Consider the following 18,124-nt stretch of genomic DNA (forward strand, 5'->3'; position numbering starts at 1 on the left):
CCCGTGCTGATGGTCCTTTCCGGGTGCTCAAGAAGATTAATGATAATGCCTATAAAATTGAACTGCTTGGTCATTACAACGTGTCGACTACTTTCAATGTTGCTAATTTATCGTCATTTCAGAAGGGAATAGATGAAGGAGCACACTCAAAGGCGGTTCCTTTTCAAGGCAGGGAGGATGATGCAGGAGCATCTGATCACAGCCTCATATTGGCTGTTTTTTTTTTTTTCGTTTTAGTCAATTATTTAGTTGATTTGTTTCCTATTTGAATTATGTTAAAATAATAAGAGATTTAGTGGTAGATAATATATGTTTACAAAATATATCTTTAATCTAAATCTTATGAGTTTTTTAGGAAAGTGGAGCTATTTTTTTTCCAGGATTATAAGTTTTTTCCCCTATAGCCGTTCAGGGCAGTTTTTTTTTGGATTGATAATAAAACATCGAGACTTTCATTGTTCTCGTTTTCTTCTACCTTGTGATTTTCTGACCATTTGATTTTGCTAGCTTTTGGCATCAGGTTGCTTCCATTATTTGTATTATAATCTTTATTATGTTTATTGATTTGTAAAAGTATTGCATGCATCATATCCATTTTGCGGGCTCTCCTGTCTTGCTTATTTCGGCTGTTATTTTTGGCTCAATTGGTTTGGTGTGGTCATTTCCTTCATAAAAAAAAAAAAAAGTTTTTGTAACCTCCATCTTTTGTATGTATGGTTCATGAGTGCTCCGCATTCATTTGAAATTTTTACTCGAACTCTTTTCCATCTTTCATTGTTAAGTCCCAACCTTCAAATCCCCTTAAATTCAACAAAAGATATACAAATAACTTTGCTCACCCAATAAACATGCAATGTTTTGAATTATAAATAAAATATATGATTTTAAGCATGTGTGTTATGCAAAAACAAGAAAAAATATGCTAAAAATGTACCTAACAATAATCGATTAAAATGACAAAGTCGAAATTTTTTTCCAACAGTTCCCGAAAGTCTATGGTTTACTTTTATATTAATGCGGATGCTTAGTCGTGTGCAACCACTACTTATTCAAAATCTTGAAACTTGAAATTAAAGTCTAATGATGTAAATTGAGACCTTACATAGTATATTTATGAGCTTATTAAAATGCAATTATTATGCTTAATTATAGAAGAAGGGACAATGATGCTCAATAATTTGTTTCATAGGGTCTCAGTTGGTTGCAAAATTCAATTTTGGATCTTATACCACTCTGTCTTTATTGTCATGATTCCATGATTGACGCTGATATATGTTGTCATCCCCTCCCTCTGCTCACACAACCTTATCATTCTTGAAACCCCAGAAGCAAAAACGATCCACCGAGTCTAGATCTCTCACAAAATTCGACCTTTTCATGGGCTTTCTTCTTCAACCAACTCCTGCTACTCCATGGGCAATTCGTTCTCTTACTCTCACTTCATCTCCTCTTCTTTGAAGCCACTTCTTAAATTACCCATCACTCGTTTCCACCTTCTTCTTATCTTCCTGCATACCCTTTTATAACTCCTTGCTTTTAGTCGCAGTCAGTCAAACCTCGAAATTGAAGCGGTGTTCTTGTTTTGCAACTTCGATTTTCACCCAAAACGACCAATTTCCAAAACGGGGCTGCTTTTTCGCTTATCATCAGTAGAGTCAACCCATCAATTGACTATTCAAATCTCCAAAACCGATCAATTGCAAATCAAGTAAATGGCATCGGTGTTTTTGTATCATGTGGTGGGGGATCTGACGGTGGGGAAGCCGGAGCTGGTTGAGTTCACCGAGAATGAGACGCTCGAGGCTGCGATTAAGGCAATCGGAGAGTCGACAGAGTGCGGGATAGCAATTTGGAAGAGGAGGTCGGTGCAGAAGGGTTTAATTGAGAACGCAGAGATGAGGCATCAGAGATTTGTGGGTATCTTAAATCCGCTCGATATCGTTGCTTTCTTGGCAAGAGATGATTGTTTGAATGATCAAGAGAAAGCTCTGAAGACGCCTGTTTCTGAAGTGGTTGTTCCTGATAATACTTTGATGAAGGAAGTTGATCCTGGCACAAGGTTAGCTTTCATCTTGTGTTTTTGTTTAGATTAAAGCAGTGAACTTGACATCAAACCCTAAAACACTCGATTTATCATTATCAATCTGTTGTCTTCATCTTTCGATTGTTCTTGTGTATGAACTTTTTTTTCGAAAGAGTTCTGTGTATGAACTTGTTGACATATTTGTTTATATATTAGTAATTGATCTTGGAAGGTTTTGGTCTTTCTTTAGGAGCATAAGATCTGAGATTTAATAATATGATAAGTTTAATACTTCATATGATTTTACATGAATTCAGATGTTATAATCTTAAACATTCACATTGTTTTTACAAGCTGTTAATCGGTAGCCATATGCGGATCTGTTTGGAATCGTACACAGTTTCCAGTTACCAATACTTACTCCGTTAAGAAAAGGGTTACTTTTTGATTCAACATATTCAAATCTACTACTTTTCCAATAAGACATAGATTCTTCTAGCTTTTGGGAGAAAAGGTTGGTTGTTGATGTTGATGTGAAGAGAATGATTCTTTGTCAATTTAGAAGATTATTATAATGTATATATGCAACCGCCAACAAGTACTAAATTTATCATCAATTTTAGGATTTACATATATGTGTGCTTCCTTGTATCCATCCATTCCATTAGATTCCTTATATAAGAAGAGACCATGGTTGGCATACATAAAAAGCACAACGTAGTTTTATCAAGGTTAAGAAATGGCAATGTACTTTCTTAGATTTATTTATTGTATCTTATTTTCGTTTTTTTTTTTTTTTTTTTTTTTTCTAATTCCAACATTGTAAATCTGAAAGTACAATGCTATTGAAAGCAAATATTGAACTCTTTTTTTTTTTTAAAATGTTTTAGATTAATAGACGCGTTGGAGATAATGAAGCAAGGTGTCCGGCGACTTCTGGTTCCAAAATCCATAGGATGGCGAGGGATGAGCAAACGCTTCTCAATTCTCTACAACGGAAAATGGCTCAAAAACATCGACAGCAATCCCAACATCACCATCCCCAATATCAACAACCGCCCTTCATCTTCATCGTCAACCCCCACACCCACCGCCCTCAGCCGCGACAAATACTGCTGCCTTTCACGAGAAGACGTCATCCGCTTCCTAATTGGTTGTCTCGGAGCCCTAGCCCCTCTCCCTCTCTCCTCAATTTCATCTCTCGGCGCAATAAACCCTAATTACTGCTCAATCGACGCATCATCTCCCGCAATCGAAGCATCCCGTCAGATCCCTCGCGAACCAAGCGCGTTTGCGGTTGTGGACCGCACTCCCGACGGCCAACACACGATTCTCGGAGAGATTTCCGCCTCCAAACTATGGAAATGCGATTATTTAGCCGCCGCGTGGGCCCTTGCTAATCTTTCCGCAGGCCAGTTTGTTATGGGCGTCGAAGATAATTTGTCTTCAAGGTCGCTTCCTGATATCGTTCTGGCGGGAACAAATGGCGGGAGTTTAGTGAATGGAGGCGGAGCGCGGCCACTGAGACAGAGGACGTTTAGTAGCAGGAGTGTTGGGTTTTTTAACAGTAACCCTTCGAGTCACAGTTTTGGGGCTAATCGGAGTATGTATAGAGGTCGGAGTGTGCCTTTGACATGTAAAGCTACGAGCTCGTTGGCGGCAGTTATGGCGCAGATGTTGTCTCATCGGGCGACTCATGTTTGGGTGACGGATGCTGAGAATGAGGAAGTCCTGGTTGGGTTGGTTGGATATGCCGACATCTTAGCTGTTGTGACTCGACCCCGCGCTGCCCCTATTACAGAGGGTCAATCCACTTAAGGTACTTAATTTAATGGAGAATGTTTGGTTTGCATTTGTGTATGTACATGTTTAATACATGAACCCATGAATCTGGATCTTTTTTGCCATATTTAATTCAAATTCTTGTATTTCGTAATCTTCTTCTTCTATTTTTTTTTTTTTTTATTATTATATAGGTCCATTATAACCTGTCCTCCCAAGAAAAGTTTGCGTGATCATGGAATATATATATATTTGACTTTTTTTTCCTTTGACAAATGATGTAATGGGTTAGGTCAAAAAATATTGGCTTAATATTAAGACATCAACCGTTTGCCCACTCACCATTTCTTCTATGTTTCTCTCTCTCAACTCCTTTCATATTAAATTGAATAATATTGTTAATATTAATGAATATTGTGATTGTTTTGTGGAATAAAGGGGTAATATGGTCATTTAGTTTAATTCAAGATGGCTTCTTTGGTCTAGATTATTGTATAACATTTTATACACATCAATATCCATTCAATCACTTTACTTATATAAGATTTAATCCATTCAGCCACTTCACATATACATGATTTATTTACTTATATAAGATTTAATCCATTCAGCAACTTTACATATACATGATTTAATGAGGGAAAAAAATGAACCCTTTACAAGGAAGGATGAACACTCAAGTGACCATCAATTCATCTTTGAACGTTTGGAGCACAAAATAATCGACCGACCAACAATTTATGACTATAAGCATGACATCTGTAGGTCATTGAAATTTTATACAAGTTGAATGTGTCACATAAGCAACAATTGGTTGAAAGCGAAAAGCATAGCCAAAGAAGATACTACGTGAGTGTAATTTTTCAAGAGCAATTATGAAATGGATGAATAAATGAACATGCCACGTAGAAGAATAACCACGCCCATATCTATCACCTAACATATACAATGAAAGAATCAGCACACCACATACCTACATTGTCCTTACAAATCATACGTATTCTGCATTACCCCCCTCAAATTTACATATACGAAACCCTAACAAATACAAACCAAACTTTATGGAGTGCTAAACTTATGCTATTGGTGTCTCTGATCCGATGAAGATGCAGCAGAAGCCTTTGATGTTAAAGCATTGATCATGGATCGAGTTGTAACCAACTTGTCTCGAAGCATCACGTTGTATTCATACAGATTTTTGAGGTTTTTATGGATTTCTTGAATGCTGATTTCAGAACCAGGCATGATTTCTGCCAACACATAGACACAGAATCAATGAAGTGATACAATTAAGTCCATTTGGTGTGGATTGGACTGGGACTTAGACTAATTAATGTCAATGGGACAAAAAGATGAAACAAATTGGGACAGTTGCAAAAGACGTTCTGACCCTCATAATACATAAATAAAAAATTGCCCTAGCCATAAAGACGTGTCGTCTCTTAACTCGGAAGGGTAATTTGGTCATTTGTATTTTACCTAATGATGGTGGCAAAGGTATATCATGTTGAGGCGTATCTGTGTTATTTGAATGCATGCTGCTACTATTTCTGTTATTTTCCTCTTTGCAATTCACATCATGTACCACCTGCAGCAGATGAGAGAAGAAGACAATAAGTTCATGTTCTATGACTTGTGTATCAAAAATAAAAATAAAAAGTTGGTTGCCTAAAATGGAAATGGTTGCCATTACAATTTACAAACAATGTGTATATATATATATATACTACTATTACAATCTATGCCTTGTAACTTCATACCTTCGCACCCGGTGTGCTAGCTTTAGTAGTGTTGAAACTGATATGATCCATTGTTGTTCGTTTCCTTCTTTTTGGAACTGCAAAACAATTGCAACATTCCCTTTCCACAAAAGCTTTGTCTTCTGAAGCCAATATTCCAGGGCCCCACGTAAAACTTACATACTTTCTCAGCTAGATTTGATAATTAAAGAAATATTGAAATTTAGTTTATAATCCAATCACATACAAAGGAGGAAATTATATTCGCTAAATTATTAAGACAAAATACCTTATTCCATCGTTCTTGGGCTTTCCGGCGATTTCTAATACTTCTCATCACTCTATCCTCACTACGGAACCTCTTGAATCTGTACTCAAACTAAACGGGACAAAACAAATTAGGATCCGCTTTACTTTATTTTATTCACACTTGAAATGACATGCTATCAGTTTTATATTTTCAAAAGTTAATTACATTTTCGGTCGTTGAGTAGCTGATTTTTGCAATTTTGGACGTTTTTGGTCCCTATTCCAAGTAAATAACTATATTTTTTGGATCAACATTGCAAACATCACCTATAATTAGGGACCAAAATAGTCATTTTATTTGGAACCAAGATTCTCAAATAAGGACCAAAATTGCAAGAGAAAACTTTTTTGGATCAAAACCACTATACACGGGGACAAAAAATGTAAATTTCTATATTTTCAGGCTAAAACAAACCCAAGTACGTATTCGGTTCTATTTTAGGTTTCCATTATTATCTATTTTCCGTTTCCATTGTTACTGCAAATGAAATGTTTGTTAAAATTCGGAAAGAACAAGGCTTAATTTTTTGGAAAAGGAATTAGAAGCATACTTGCACCATAAGGTAGAAAAATATGACAATACTAATGCAATACAAGCCGCCAACATCAGCAAGAAACCCCACTGCATTCTTCGAAAAATAACATACGTTAGACAAAGTATTAACATATCCTTCGAGCAAATATCTAATCTAATCAAAAAAATTGCAAGCATGACAAAAGGGCAAAGAAGTAATATTACTCACCAGGCCCAAGGGTGCTTTGATTGTCGATTTCCACAATGTAGGACGAAAGGTAATTGACATACAATGTCATATTCACGAGCCCATCTGCAGGCCTCTGTAATGAGGCCTGCAATTGGTTCGTCTCAGAATGAGATGAACCAGGAAGGAAGTCATGAAAAAGAGGTTGTATGAGTTTAAGATCGTGTTTAGTCCGGTATATTCTCGGAAACAAATTAAATTGCAAAATATTCGGATCTCTCCCTCTATATGTCACAAACTTTGCACTATTTGTACTTCCATTCTTCAAAGCCCCACTTACAAAACTCACGTGCTTTTTGTGACGCGGGTCTCTTGCGCTCAACTTAAACTCGAAACCAACCGCCATTGCAGGCATATTTGGGAGGTCAACAAATTGCCATGAGATGTATAAATTGTCACGAAGGAGTTGACAATCGTTGCATTTTAGAGATATGGTGGGGCCTGTTGTGGTGTTTTCGCAGGTGAAGTTGACCAAAGTGGAAAGAGGGGCGGTTCGGTAATTAATGAAACCGGGGTTTCCGGTGACCAAAGTGGAAAGTCCTTGTAGATTTGAGCAGGTCATGGTGGAAATGGTGGTTATGTTGAATTCCATGTCGTTGTGGAAGGATGCTAAGTCGGGTGCATTTGTTGCTATCACAGTGTGCACCTCAACGGTTCTCATTGATATGATTTGGTATAGTAATCTGTGATTGGAAGACACGTGGAAAAAATAAAGGTTAGGTAAGTTATACATGGGTGTTTCTTTTTGGCTTGATACAGACTGAACGACTTAATACAGAAAGTCAGAGAGGAGACTTTGCCCATCAAGTCCTAACTTTACCCATAAAGTGGTTAATGGGAAAAAAAGAATATGATTGTGTGACTAAATAATGTGTTTGTATTTGAACATGAGAAATGTGTGAAAGATAGTGGTGTGGTTTAGTTATGAAATTTATCGGTCACTCACGCAGCAAACAGACCAATAAAAAGAATCCAGCTTGCAATCGAGAAAGTTCCACCAAGTTCTGTTTTTCGCTTCTTGACAACTTTTTGATCATCCTACACAAATGATATAAAGAATAATGTATAACAATGTTCCAAGAAAAAAAAATACAAGATGAAAAAATGATAGGATAATCATAAAGAAGATGCCGATTAGATTTTAATTTATTTCTATCTACCAAGATTTTTCCTTCCAGAATTCCCAATCTCTACATGCAATTTCCTAATCAAAAGAAGGATACGCTTTTTAGTTCAGGTGATTAACATGTGATTTACAGCCTCACTAATCAGTAATCACAAGAACATATGAATAACCCAATCGAAAACAAGAATGCATCAAGATTCAAGATTCTGATGGCTAGAAAGTCTCAAAAGCAAAATCTATTTCATAGACATAGCAAAAGGGTCAAATCCAGTTGTTTCCGAATTGAAATTTAACATATTGTTTTAAGGCTTTAAGTTACTTATCTACATCATTTTTCTATTTACGTAATCTTTATATGGATACATAATGAAATTATTCACAATTTTTGACTGTATTTAATACTTGGCTAATTTTGACTCTTGAAAGTCAAAAGATGGAAGTAAATCTAAATCCAACATTCAACAATGAGTCAAAAAAGTACCAGCCAATGGCGAGTAGCAAAGGAGACATCCAGTCTGCTAATCCACCATCTGATCTGAAACCAAAGCGTTGTTCCATCACCGAGCTTCCCAAATCGCACAAAGAAGCAAAATACGAGCCACGAAGCAAGTAAAACAAGGGTAGTCTCAAGAAACACAGCTTGAGATTGTGTGAATTTCTTGATTGTGTCAAATGAGAAGAGGTTAGCAGGGATGTTGATTGAATAGTCGACTCCAGAACCCACCAAGAACTCGTCGGCACCGGAGGAGGTCGCCGGAGAGCAGGTGTTATCGGTGGTGTTGTAAAAGTATCCTGGATTGCAGGCGCATAAAGTGGTGTTGTATCTGAAGAAATTATTGCTTGGACACTGCATTCTGTGAAATTACGTTTGTGGGTATTCTGACAACTCGAAAATCAAGATCTTTTAGGGTCTGATCTTGTGAATCTTTTGATTCTTGGTGACCAAGACCAAGAGGCAAGACTCAAGAGGTGAATGACCAAATCAAGGAATCCTTGCGTGTTTGGACAGTACAACAATCGGTGCGTTCCGGATTCTTAGCCCAGAACGATCTTCCAACCCAAAATTGTTATTTTATTAAACATAAATAAACAGTTTTCCATATTTATAAAAAAAAATTTGATAAATTTCATACATTATGCAAGTAAAAATGATAAATTCTATTGTAATGAGAAAATCTAACACTTTTCTTCAATAATAATAATAATAATAATAATAATAATAATAAACACTTGTCTACCGAAAAAAAAAAGTGAAAATAAAATAACAATAATTTGCAAACGAGTTCAAATTTTGTAATGGGAAAATTCATACACTTATCTTCAAATTCAATAGACTCTATTGACCTTATTATAAGGATTAATTTTCCATGTCTAAAATTTAACGTATATAACCAGGCTTTGTGTATAAAATTTGGAAAATAAATAACCCAAAGAACCCTACGAGCTCTTTGAAAAGGTCATTTGGTTAAATAAAGGGTTTTAAAAGTTTCATTATTTTGGAAAATTTTTGATAAAGTTTTAAAAGTTTTTTTTAACAGAAAAATCCTATTATTTTAAGAAAACTACGTAATTTATCATTTGTTGTTCAAATATAAAAAATGATTTTTTTGTTAATTTGGATAAAAATTTAAATAATCGGGTCTTTTCTGTTAAAAAAACTTTTAAGACTTTATTAAAAATTTTCCTAAAATAATGGATTTTTCTGCATTAATCCCTTAAATAAACTATGGAATTAAAAAAATTATTGTGAGAGTATTTCGTCCTATTTTAGTACTGTTTGTAAATATACCAGCTTAATAGATAGAGTTTTTTTTTTTTTTTAAATATTGTAGTAATACTATTTTATTTATTTATTATATAAATCGATATTGGTAGAACTCATAAACAAGCTTTGTGAAAGAACTCTGTTATGTTCGTATGCTTTTTGGGTTGTTTGATATGATGATAACATGACATCAATAAATTAATTGAAAAAACTCGTCTATTATAAATGTTTTTGTATTGTATCTTTTTAAATAATTATAGACTTTTTCGATTAAATAATTTAATATTTATTTATGATAAAAAAAAGTACGATTATTCAATACCGGCGGATAGAAAATTGTAGAAAAAAGTAACACGAGTCCACAATGAAAAAAGGACAAAATAATGTGACTGAAAATGTTGACGTAATCTGCATCCACGTGGCAATTATTGTTGAATGCCATGCTCTTTCTTTGCTTCTTTCGTTCTAATATTGAGGTGCAATCCCACTACAAGTCTCCATGTATTTTTTATAAATATATAATTTTGACTAGATATAAAGTATATATAGGCGTATATTTTGTAATGTGAAGGAATCAAATAGGAACAAACAATGTATAGTATTGACTACTGACTAGATAAAATAAAAGTGATCAAAAAGTAATAGCTTAGACCAAAGGGTTAGTTAAGGGTTGTCTTGGTTAGCCTTTCAAAAAAGCAAGTGGTAGTTTAGAAGGGTTTATAATTAATAGATATATTCAGTAATTAATGGAACGTGAAATATGATGTTTACTAAACATGTAATAAAAAACTATCAAAAGTTATTAATTTCAAGTAACAGTTAGTTAGGAAGAAAAAGGTAAAGGTGTGTATAAAAACTTGTTCAAAAGAAAAGATTCAACATGTTATCTTCCAAAACACTAATTTAAACATCTCAAACTTATGTAACCAGTGCCAAAACAAAAACACAAGTCCCCAAACAAGACGACAACTTTTGTGTTATTTATTTATTAAGTCGAATTCACTTGAACACGTGGGATCTCTGAGCTTTTTTCAGACAATTCAACTTTAAGCCATGTGTCTTGGTGTGGGTACAGTATTATATTACAAAACTCCAAATAAGTTAAATTTAACTTATTCGAATTCAATCTTAGATATTAATAAAGTCTTTATAAGCTACAAGGAAAATATATCATTGTTTATTGTTTGTTTCTCGTCTCTCAAACAAAAACAAAGAATGTAATCTATTACATGACGTAGCATTATTCTTTTTAATTTATTAGTACATCTCAACATACAAGTAGTCACTCACTCTGAAGGGGTAATGTGAATGTGATAAGTAAACTTTGTAAAAAAAAAAAATGTTTGGTAAGATACGATTATGATATGGTGTCAGTAATCTTTTCTCCTGGTATTCACAAGATCATCTGCAAAATTGTTGTTTTCAGTTTTTTGGAGATCTTTCAAGTATTTGGCATAAGCTGGATCATAAGTTGTTAAGATCCGCAAATACTTTGCTGCCTCATCATCTCGTCCTATGCTTGCCAAAGAACTGCAAATTCACTTACAACTGTCAGTCTCAGTCACTCACTAACTTTGTGATTTTTTTTTATTTTTTTTGCCAAAAAAAAATGTTGCATTTAATTGTGAACCTTGAAAGCATAAACAAGGCATCACAATAATGAGTTTTGCTCTTGGGGTCCTCTGGCTCTTTCATATTTGCTATTCTTTCCAAATGTACAATTCCTTCTACAACTTTACCCTGTCCAATATGCACAAAACAGCAATTATTTGATTTTTTTTCTAGAAATAGAGAAACTATAGTGTGATATTTTCTTTTAAAAATAAAAAATAGTTCACCTGCTTTGCAAGGGCCACACCTAACCATGTACATGCTAGAATCAAATGATCAATCTCTTCAACATCTGTTGGATGGCCCACAAGAAGAAGCTGCCAAAATAATAAAATGAGTTTTTTTTTCTTTTTTTAATTAATTAATTAAAAGTAAAGTGATGAAATTTTAATTAATGAAGATCTGAATACTTTGGTGACAGCACGTTCCAAGTAGTCAGTAGCTTCAACTAAATTTTCATCTTTCATTAATATCTGCCCCATAACAATCAATGCTCTCGCATACTCAGGCTCCTTTTCAAGTGCTAGTCTGTAATTAATGTTCTTCAGGAAAGGGTAAATGCAAAAAATAGCAATGTACTTTCAGCATTCCACTTTTATCTTTTTTTATTAAAACATTCTACTTTCAACTTTGTTTTTTTTTTCTTTATTAGGACATTATACTTTGAAAAATATACCCAATTATAGCCATCAGAATTGCTTTAGCATTGTATTTTCAATGCTACAATTTTGGATACATATGTTTATAGAAATGCACTTTCAGTTTTTTCCCTTATTAATACAATACTTTGAACAAATTACCCAACTATAACATTGTACTTTCAGTTTTTTTCTTATTAAGACATTATACTTTGAATAATCTACCCAATTATAGCGGTGAGAAATGCTCTAAATTTGCATGACATTGTTATAAATGGGTAAATGTAATTTCTTCCCAATTATAGTGTTGATTTTTCTTATTACGAAGGACATTATACTTGGAAAAATCTACCGAATTATAGCTAAATAGCAATGTATTTTCATTGATATATTTTTTTTTATTTTTAAATTCTATGACAGTGGCATGTTTTGAAAAATCTACACAGTTATAGCAATGCCATAAGCAATCAAGATTGCTTATGGCATTGCTATAACTGTGTAGATTTTTCAAAACATGCCACTGTCATAGAATTTAAAAATAAAAAAAAATATATCAATGAAAATACATTGCTATTTCTTGCATTTAACCCATGAAATTAGTTTAACCAGTATGAAAATTTACCTTAGAAGTGTTACTGCTCTATCTTTTTCCCCCTTGGATAGGTGTTTAATCGAAAGCTATATATAAGGATAAGCAACAACCAAGATGAAGAATTATGAGCAAATTGATACTGAAATGAAGAAAAGAAAGAAGCCTAAAATGAAAAAGATGACCTACATTAAAGAGTTCTAGCAGTGATAATTCTTGAATGGGTTTTTGAACCAAAGGGACAGTAAATGTGGCTTCTAGTCCATCCATTTCATGAGTCTTTTTTGATTCCAATGGAGCTGATTTGTCGGGTAATCCTAATTTTTCGCGAATGTGTGGATGCTTCAAAGCTAATTGCTGCCATATTGATCACAAAGTAGGAATGGAATGAATTTCCACGTGATTTTTTTTTTACTTATGTAAATACAATGTACATTTGTAACTCTACTCTATACAATATTTGGCTAATCAATGATATCATTAAAAAAAAATCATTACAATATCTAGTTATTTTAGGAAACAAAACTGTAATGTAATTTAAATTGTAGATTAAAAAAAGATTTTTGTTATTAGAGCTTACATAAATAAAAATGGGTTATATTGCAAGTTTTCATCCCACTCTACGATGGAATGGAAAATGATACCAATAGCTAAGGATTAAGGAATGGAAACTAACAAAATAGGAGGAATTACACCCTTTGAAGAAAAAATGTATCTATACTTCTAAATATGTAAAAATACGTATTTATACTTCTAAAAAACATATTTACTCCTAAAAATGTATTTATACATTTTAAACTGTACAGCCAAAAAAACCCGTATATAAATAGATAGAATTTTTTAAAAATTGTAAAAACAATGGTTAATTAAACATTTTTTCTAGTATAAATACGCTTTTTCTGTATAAATACGTATAATATAAAAAATAAAAAAATAAAAACTTAGGGTAAAAACGTAATAGATTTGTTTGTAAAGTTAAGGGTTTTCTTGAGAATTTTATTGCATGGTAACCTGTAAACCTATGATAGCAGGTAATAAGGGCAAAAGAAGAAAAAAACTAGCAAAGTTCTGGTTTTAACGCACCAAAAAGTGATGTTCGGGTAAAAACCGTATTTTTCTGAAAAACTTAAGGGTTTTTATATCAATATCCCCCAAAACAAACAGTTTTTTTTTTTCTGTTGTGATGGAATGAGCTATGATGATTCCATCATAACGAACACTGTCTTAGAAAGCTAAAACCAACCTGAACAAGGGTTAGGGAGCTGCTAGCTGCCCAATATAGCAAACTTCCCTGCAAAAGCATATTACAAAAATCTGAATCATTAGCAACTACTAACTCACATTATCTTATTAAAGGATATTCATGGGTAAACTAGTCAATAACAGCAACAAAGAAACACTATAAATTTTCCTGACATGTAGTTAAGATTTCGATGATATAAATTGCAAGTATGTTAGTTGCGATATATGACAACTTAAATTCACCTGGGGAAGATAAAATCCAACAAAAAATATAGGAATTGTGAGACACTGCAAGTAGAACCTGTAATACTGCAACAAAAAGCCACAGATGTTAGAATACATTTCTTACTTAAACAACAATAAGTTTAACTTAACATAGAATGTTAGCATGTGATAAACTGAGTATATTTGTAAGGGCGCTTGGTTTGTAGAATCTTTTTGGAAGTATTTCATTATTATTTATTTCAAGATACATAAAAGAGGGTATTCTGGTCTTTTAATAATAATAATAATAAATAAATAAAAAAAAATAAAAAAAAAAAAAGGAGGAAGGACATGAAATTTGAGGATTCCAACAGAGTTGAACTCTGTCCATTTGGCAACCAAATCAAACACCCCATGGCATGGAATCTTAAATTCCAATTCCTTCCTTGAGTATATGGATTATTTCACTCACCTTTGCTAAAACACCAAATATATTGGGGAGCATTGTCAGAGAAGACTTCTCAAATGAAACCTAGTTGAAACAAATGATAATTTATTTCAGTAACATACAACATAATCTGAATAAACTCGATTGAGACAATGCTATACAGCCTCTACAGAAGAAATACTTACACAAAAGACATAAAACTCAGGAAAATAATTCAGCTAGACATTAGACAAGTGAGGCTCTTCATATTGTTTTCTATTAACAAAAAATATCAATTTACTCAAAACCTTATTCTTTCTCGAAGAAAGAGAAATATTGACTTTATAACTTGGGAAATTTTGTATCTATTAATATTAGTAAAAAAAAAGTGAAGTAAGGGATTTACCTTAACATTGACAAGATGCAGTGAAGCTAACAACACGGGAAAGATGTAGCCTGAAGCACCATGTGACACTTCAGTCAGATTCTGGAACCAAAGAGTGCCCCCCTGAAATGAATTTCATACAAGACAGAACTTGAAAATTTTATTTTTAGGCTACCAATAACTAAGAGATGTTGGATAAATAGGTTCCAATATATTATGCATTAACGAATAGTTTTGTTTATACGTTGCCTTACAGTTTCAAAGCCTGAATGATGATCCAGTGCCATTCGTCGGACACTTGTTGTTCCCAAGAGAAAGCAAGGAATCTGAATGATAATTGTATCAAAATATTATAAATAAAAAAATATATATATTTGATGTCTATGGACAGTTTGGGGACAAAATAACCTGAACAGAGGGATATGCTAAGACCCATAAAAATGAAGGGCAGCCAATTTCTTTCCTTTTCTCCCGAAAGTGTTTGTACTGCTTTATCCAACTCTTTCCTGAGAAAGGTGGTGGTAACGGGGGAGGCACTTTAAGAAACATAACAAAGTCAAAACCACATGTGTAAGTGTAAGTTAAATACTAAAATACCCAATCTCTATTCAACTTCTAGTTATATGCACAATGGCAATGCTTCCAAACAATATAAAGCATTAAGCTGTTCTATATGTAAGCTAATCAAAAGATTGGTTTTAGACACTAGTGAAATATGTGCAGCCTTGATATCGAGCATTACGTGGTATAGTGATAACACAGCCATGCCATGAGCAGTTAGTATTGAATGCGTAATTTGTGTTACTAATTTTTGTAAATATGCACGATTCCTATCTTAAGTGCAACATTCTTGATCAAAGCAGGGAGAGGATACCAACATTTTGGTGCTAATTCTGCATTAATCTTCAACTTCTGGAGTTGCACCAGAAGCACGGGAAGTATAGCAGCTCTTAGAGCTAGTGTGGAGATGATGATAACCATCCACCTACAGAAATAGTCACAATTAAAACAAATATATTACATGAATAAAGTAAGAGAACGACTCAAAGAAAGATAGGAATTGTATTATGATTTACTCCTTTCCCTTTACATAACAAAACTTAATAAAAACTCATTTGTGGTATGCATGTGCATACCCCCACCGTCATCACTTTGCAGATGTCATCTTCATCATCAAGTGTTTAAATTTGGAATGCTTTTCCTAAAGATGAATGTCGATTTGATCATCATGCAATTAGTACCATAACTAACACACTCATATCATTTTTTTTTCCGGGAATGTCTACTAATTATACAGTCTCGTTAGTCAAAATACATTTACTCTCTGGTCGAGCATATAAAAATCGGTTTAAGCTTACCAAGGCATGCCGGTGAGATCATGAACTTTATCCAGGAACCAAACCAAGCAGCGAACCGGAAGAATTGCCTCCTCGTCACTGCCAGCCGCATCACTAACCTCACCGGGAATTCCCCAATCACCTCCACCATCATAGTTGTAATCAAAAAATCCTGGCCCAGATAGCTCTTCACTCGCGGGACCATCTGTGGCCTTTTCTCTACCAGTTGAAAAGGAACGATAAGATGATGATGCTAATGAGAACTTATACGGTCTCAAAAATCGACCACCATCACCGTGTCTATGGAAGTCGTGTGTAGCTAAATACCGATCGAATACATTAGAGGAACGGCGGGGTTCGATTGAATAAGAAGGGGAACTAAGACTAGGTGATGAGGAAATTGAAGAAGTAATTATATGAAGAGTGTGATTTCGGCAGCGGAGAAGCTTCGATAGCGATAGCTTCCTCGTAGCCATGGCGGAAAAGATGATCGATGATGGAGAGGAGCCGGAGCCGGAGAATCAATTGGCTAATAGGGAAAGAATGACAGGCATCGTCCCCGATTCCTGTCGGGCAACCCACCCGTTTTAGGCCCTTTCCAAATCTTATCATGGGCCAGCAGATCCAGGTTCTAAAAGTATGGTCTCAAGCAAAGGTCAATAACTTGTTAGATATAAATGGGATATTTGTTAGATATAAATAGGATATAAATAAAAATAATTCGTAGATACCTTTATTAAATTAAATTAGGTTTAAACCCGTAGAAATTCAATTTGAATAGAATTATACTTTTGATTGTCTAATAAAAATAGATATCAAAATTTATAAAAAAAAAAAGAATCTCTAAATATTATTAAAAGAGAACCCTTAATTCATCAATGAAGCAATCAAGGTCATTGATTGTATTTCAATCATATGATTTTCATCATTAGATTAAATTGATGACATCATCTTCCTAACATAGAATTCAAACATTTAATTATAAAATCTTTAAATTTACCAATTACATTTCAAACACAATTACATTAAATTATAGAATCTTTAATTATAGAATCTATTCATATTTAATTATAGAATCTATTCATACTTTCGAAAATATATTTCACAATTCGGGAATAATTACATTTAATTATAAAATCTTTAAAATCAGCAATTATATTATCAATTAAAGCATATCATTTTATTTATATATGAGACATCGGTTTCTCCATAAATCTAGCCAAAAACATGAATAACCGCCCCCATCTTTCTCCTCTATTTTTTCTCTTAAACCAGAATTCCCTAATCCTCTTCTTCGTCATGTCAATGGTTGTGCTTCAATTGATGTTTTGTGTGTTCATAACAGAATGTAGCACCATAACGCGGTTCCTTTTCCTCATGTATTCTTAGAATTTGCGTATTGCCTCTTCCTTGCATCTCTAATTATCACACCTCTGCTTTGGCTTCACACATCTTTTGACGATCTCTGTCATCATTAACCCTAATTAATATTGTTCATAATTTAATTCCGTTATTTATAGTTTTTGGCTTCAAAATTTAAACCTGATTAGTTTTTCTTTTTTAAAAAAACTCATTAAATAAGCATATCAATAATTATGTTGTTTTTAATCTCTATATATATTAAAAGAGAAACTTGATTACATCATCTTCAAAAATCAGGTCTGTTGATTGGCTTTTCCTTATAATTTTCCACCCTTAGATCAATTTGATGATGCCATCAATGTTAATAGGATTTTTTAAAATCCTTTCAAATGTTGATTAAGGAAATAATTATTTTTTTGGATTCCGACATTTATGATTAAAATGTTTATTAAGGAAACAATATCTTTAAATCATTTAAAATCGTTGACCCTTATAATGTTCAAAATCATCATTTAATCAAATCTCATTAAATATGCATCTAATTCATCTATTTTTGACAATTATTTGAATTTAATATAAAATCACACCTCCTATTTTCTAATTATTTATTGAAAATCGTTAATCAGCTCTCATTCCTTATTATTTATTGAGAATCAGGAACATTTATTTGTTTCTTGTCATTCAATTTGCAATAGAATTATGGCATAAACTGATTGTGATTGAGTATATCGATCTATTAGGAAACAGTATATGGACATTTTCGTTAATTTTTATATAATAACACACATTAATCCTTTGTTTTGGGTCATTTTTGCTGACTGATT

The 18,124-nt window shown here is 33.3% G+C and overlaps 3 protein-coding genes across 3 annotated transcripts; 1 reads left to right on the forward strand and 2 right to left on the reverse strand.

The window, feature by feature from the left end:
* Positions 1 to 1,216: 1,216 nt before the first annotated feature.
* Positions 1,217 to 3,959, forward strand: CBSX6 (Cystathionine beta-synthase (CBS) family protein). Its single transcript, XM_079016788.1, has 2 exons — positions 1,217 to 2,059; positions 2,914 to 3,959. The coding sequence occupies exons 1-2, from the start codon at positions 1,713 to 1,715 to the stop codon at positions 3,839 to 3,841; spliced, it is 1,275 nt and encodes a 424-aa protein (XP_078872914.1). The 5' UTR covers positions 1,217 to 1,712; the 3' UTR covers positions 3,842 to 3,959.
* A 702-nt stretch (positions 3,960 to 4,661) lies between these two features.
* LOC145069844 (uncharacterized) lies at positions 4,662 to 8,794 on the reverse strand. Its single transcript, XM_079016787.1, has 8 exons — positions 8,222 to 8,794; positions 7,561 to 7,652; positions 6,597 to 7,297; positions 6,405 to 6,475; positions 5,834 to 5,923; positions 5,566 to 5,736; positions 5,285 to 5,393; positions 4,662 to 5,055 (listed from the first exon to the last, which is right to left on the reverse strand). Exons 1-8 carry the CDS (start codon positions 8,591 to 8,593, stop codon positions 4,886 to 4,888), a joined length of 1,776 nt encoding a protein of 591 aa, XP_078872913.1. The 5' UTR covers positions 8,594 to 8,794; the 3' UTR covers positions 4,662 to 4,885.
* Positions 8,795 to 10,651: 1,857 nt separating this feature from the next.
* LOC145066977 (ALBINO3-like protein 2, chloroplastic) lies at positions 10,652 to 16,549 on the reverse strand. Its single transcript, XM_079014210.1, has 14 exons — positions 15,960 to 16,549; positions 15,480 to 15,586; positions 15,010 to 15,137; positions 14,856 to 14,927; positions 14,623 to 14,724; positions 14,262 to 14,321; positions 13,829 to 13,894; positions 13,587 to 13,634; positions 12,533 to 12,700; positions 12,377 to 12,432; positions 11,527 to 11,644; positions 11,344 to 11,433; positions 11,136 to 11,245; positions 10,652 to 11,035 (listed from the first exon to the last, which is right to left on the reverse strand). The coding sequence occupies exons 1-14, from the start codon at positions 16,412 to 16,414 to the stop codon at positions 10,876 to 10,878; spliced, it is 1,740 nt and encodes a 579-aa protein (XP_078870336.1). The 5' UTR covers positions 16,415 to 16,549; the 3' UTR covers positions 10,652 to 10,875.
* Positions 16,550 to 18,124: the final 1,575 nt, after the last annotated feature.

The sequence above is a fragment of the Lactuca serriola genome, chromosome 8 (assembly GCF_051521515.1).
Source record: "Lactuca serriola cultivar US96UC23 chromosome 8, Lser_US96UC23_V15, whole genome shotgun sequence".
Classification (NCBI taxonomy): Eukaryota; Viridiplantae; Streptophyta; class Magnoliopsida; order Asterales; family Asteraceae; genus Lactuca; species Lactuca serriola.

Coding starts and splice junctions, on each gene's coding strand:
- CBSX6 (XM_079016788.1), top strand. CDS start 1,713: ATGGCATCGGTGTTTTTGTATCATGTGGTGGGGGATCTGACGGTGGGG. Junction 2,060..2,913: donor GAAGTTGATCCTGGCACAAG/GTTAGCTTTCAT, acceptor AAAATGTTTTAG/ATTAATAGACGCGTTGGAGA.
- LOC145069844 (XM_079016787.1), bottom strand. CDS start 8,593: ATGCAGTGTCCAAGCAATAATTTCTTCAGATACAACACCACTTTATGC. Junction 6,476..6,596: donor TCAAAGCACCCTTGGGCCTG/GTGAGTAATATT, acceptor CGAAGAATGCAG/TGGGGTTTCTTGCTGATGTT. Junction 5,394..5,565: donor CTAGCACACCGGGTGCGAAG/GTATGAAGTTAC, acceptor CATCTGCTGCAG/GTGGTACATGATGTGAATTG.
- LOC145066977 (XM_079014210.1), bottom strand. CDS start 16,414: ATGGCTACGAGGAAGCTATCGCTATCGAAGCTTCTCCGCTGCCGAAAT. Junction 13,635..13,828: donor TTGGATTTTATCTTCCCCAG/GTGAATTTAAGT, acceptor ATGCTTTTGCAG/GGAAGTTTGCTATATTGGGC. Junction 11,645..12,376: donor AGAGCAGTAACACTTCTAAG/GTAAATTTTCAT, acceptor CATTAATTACAG/ACTAGCACTTGAAAAGGAGC.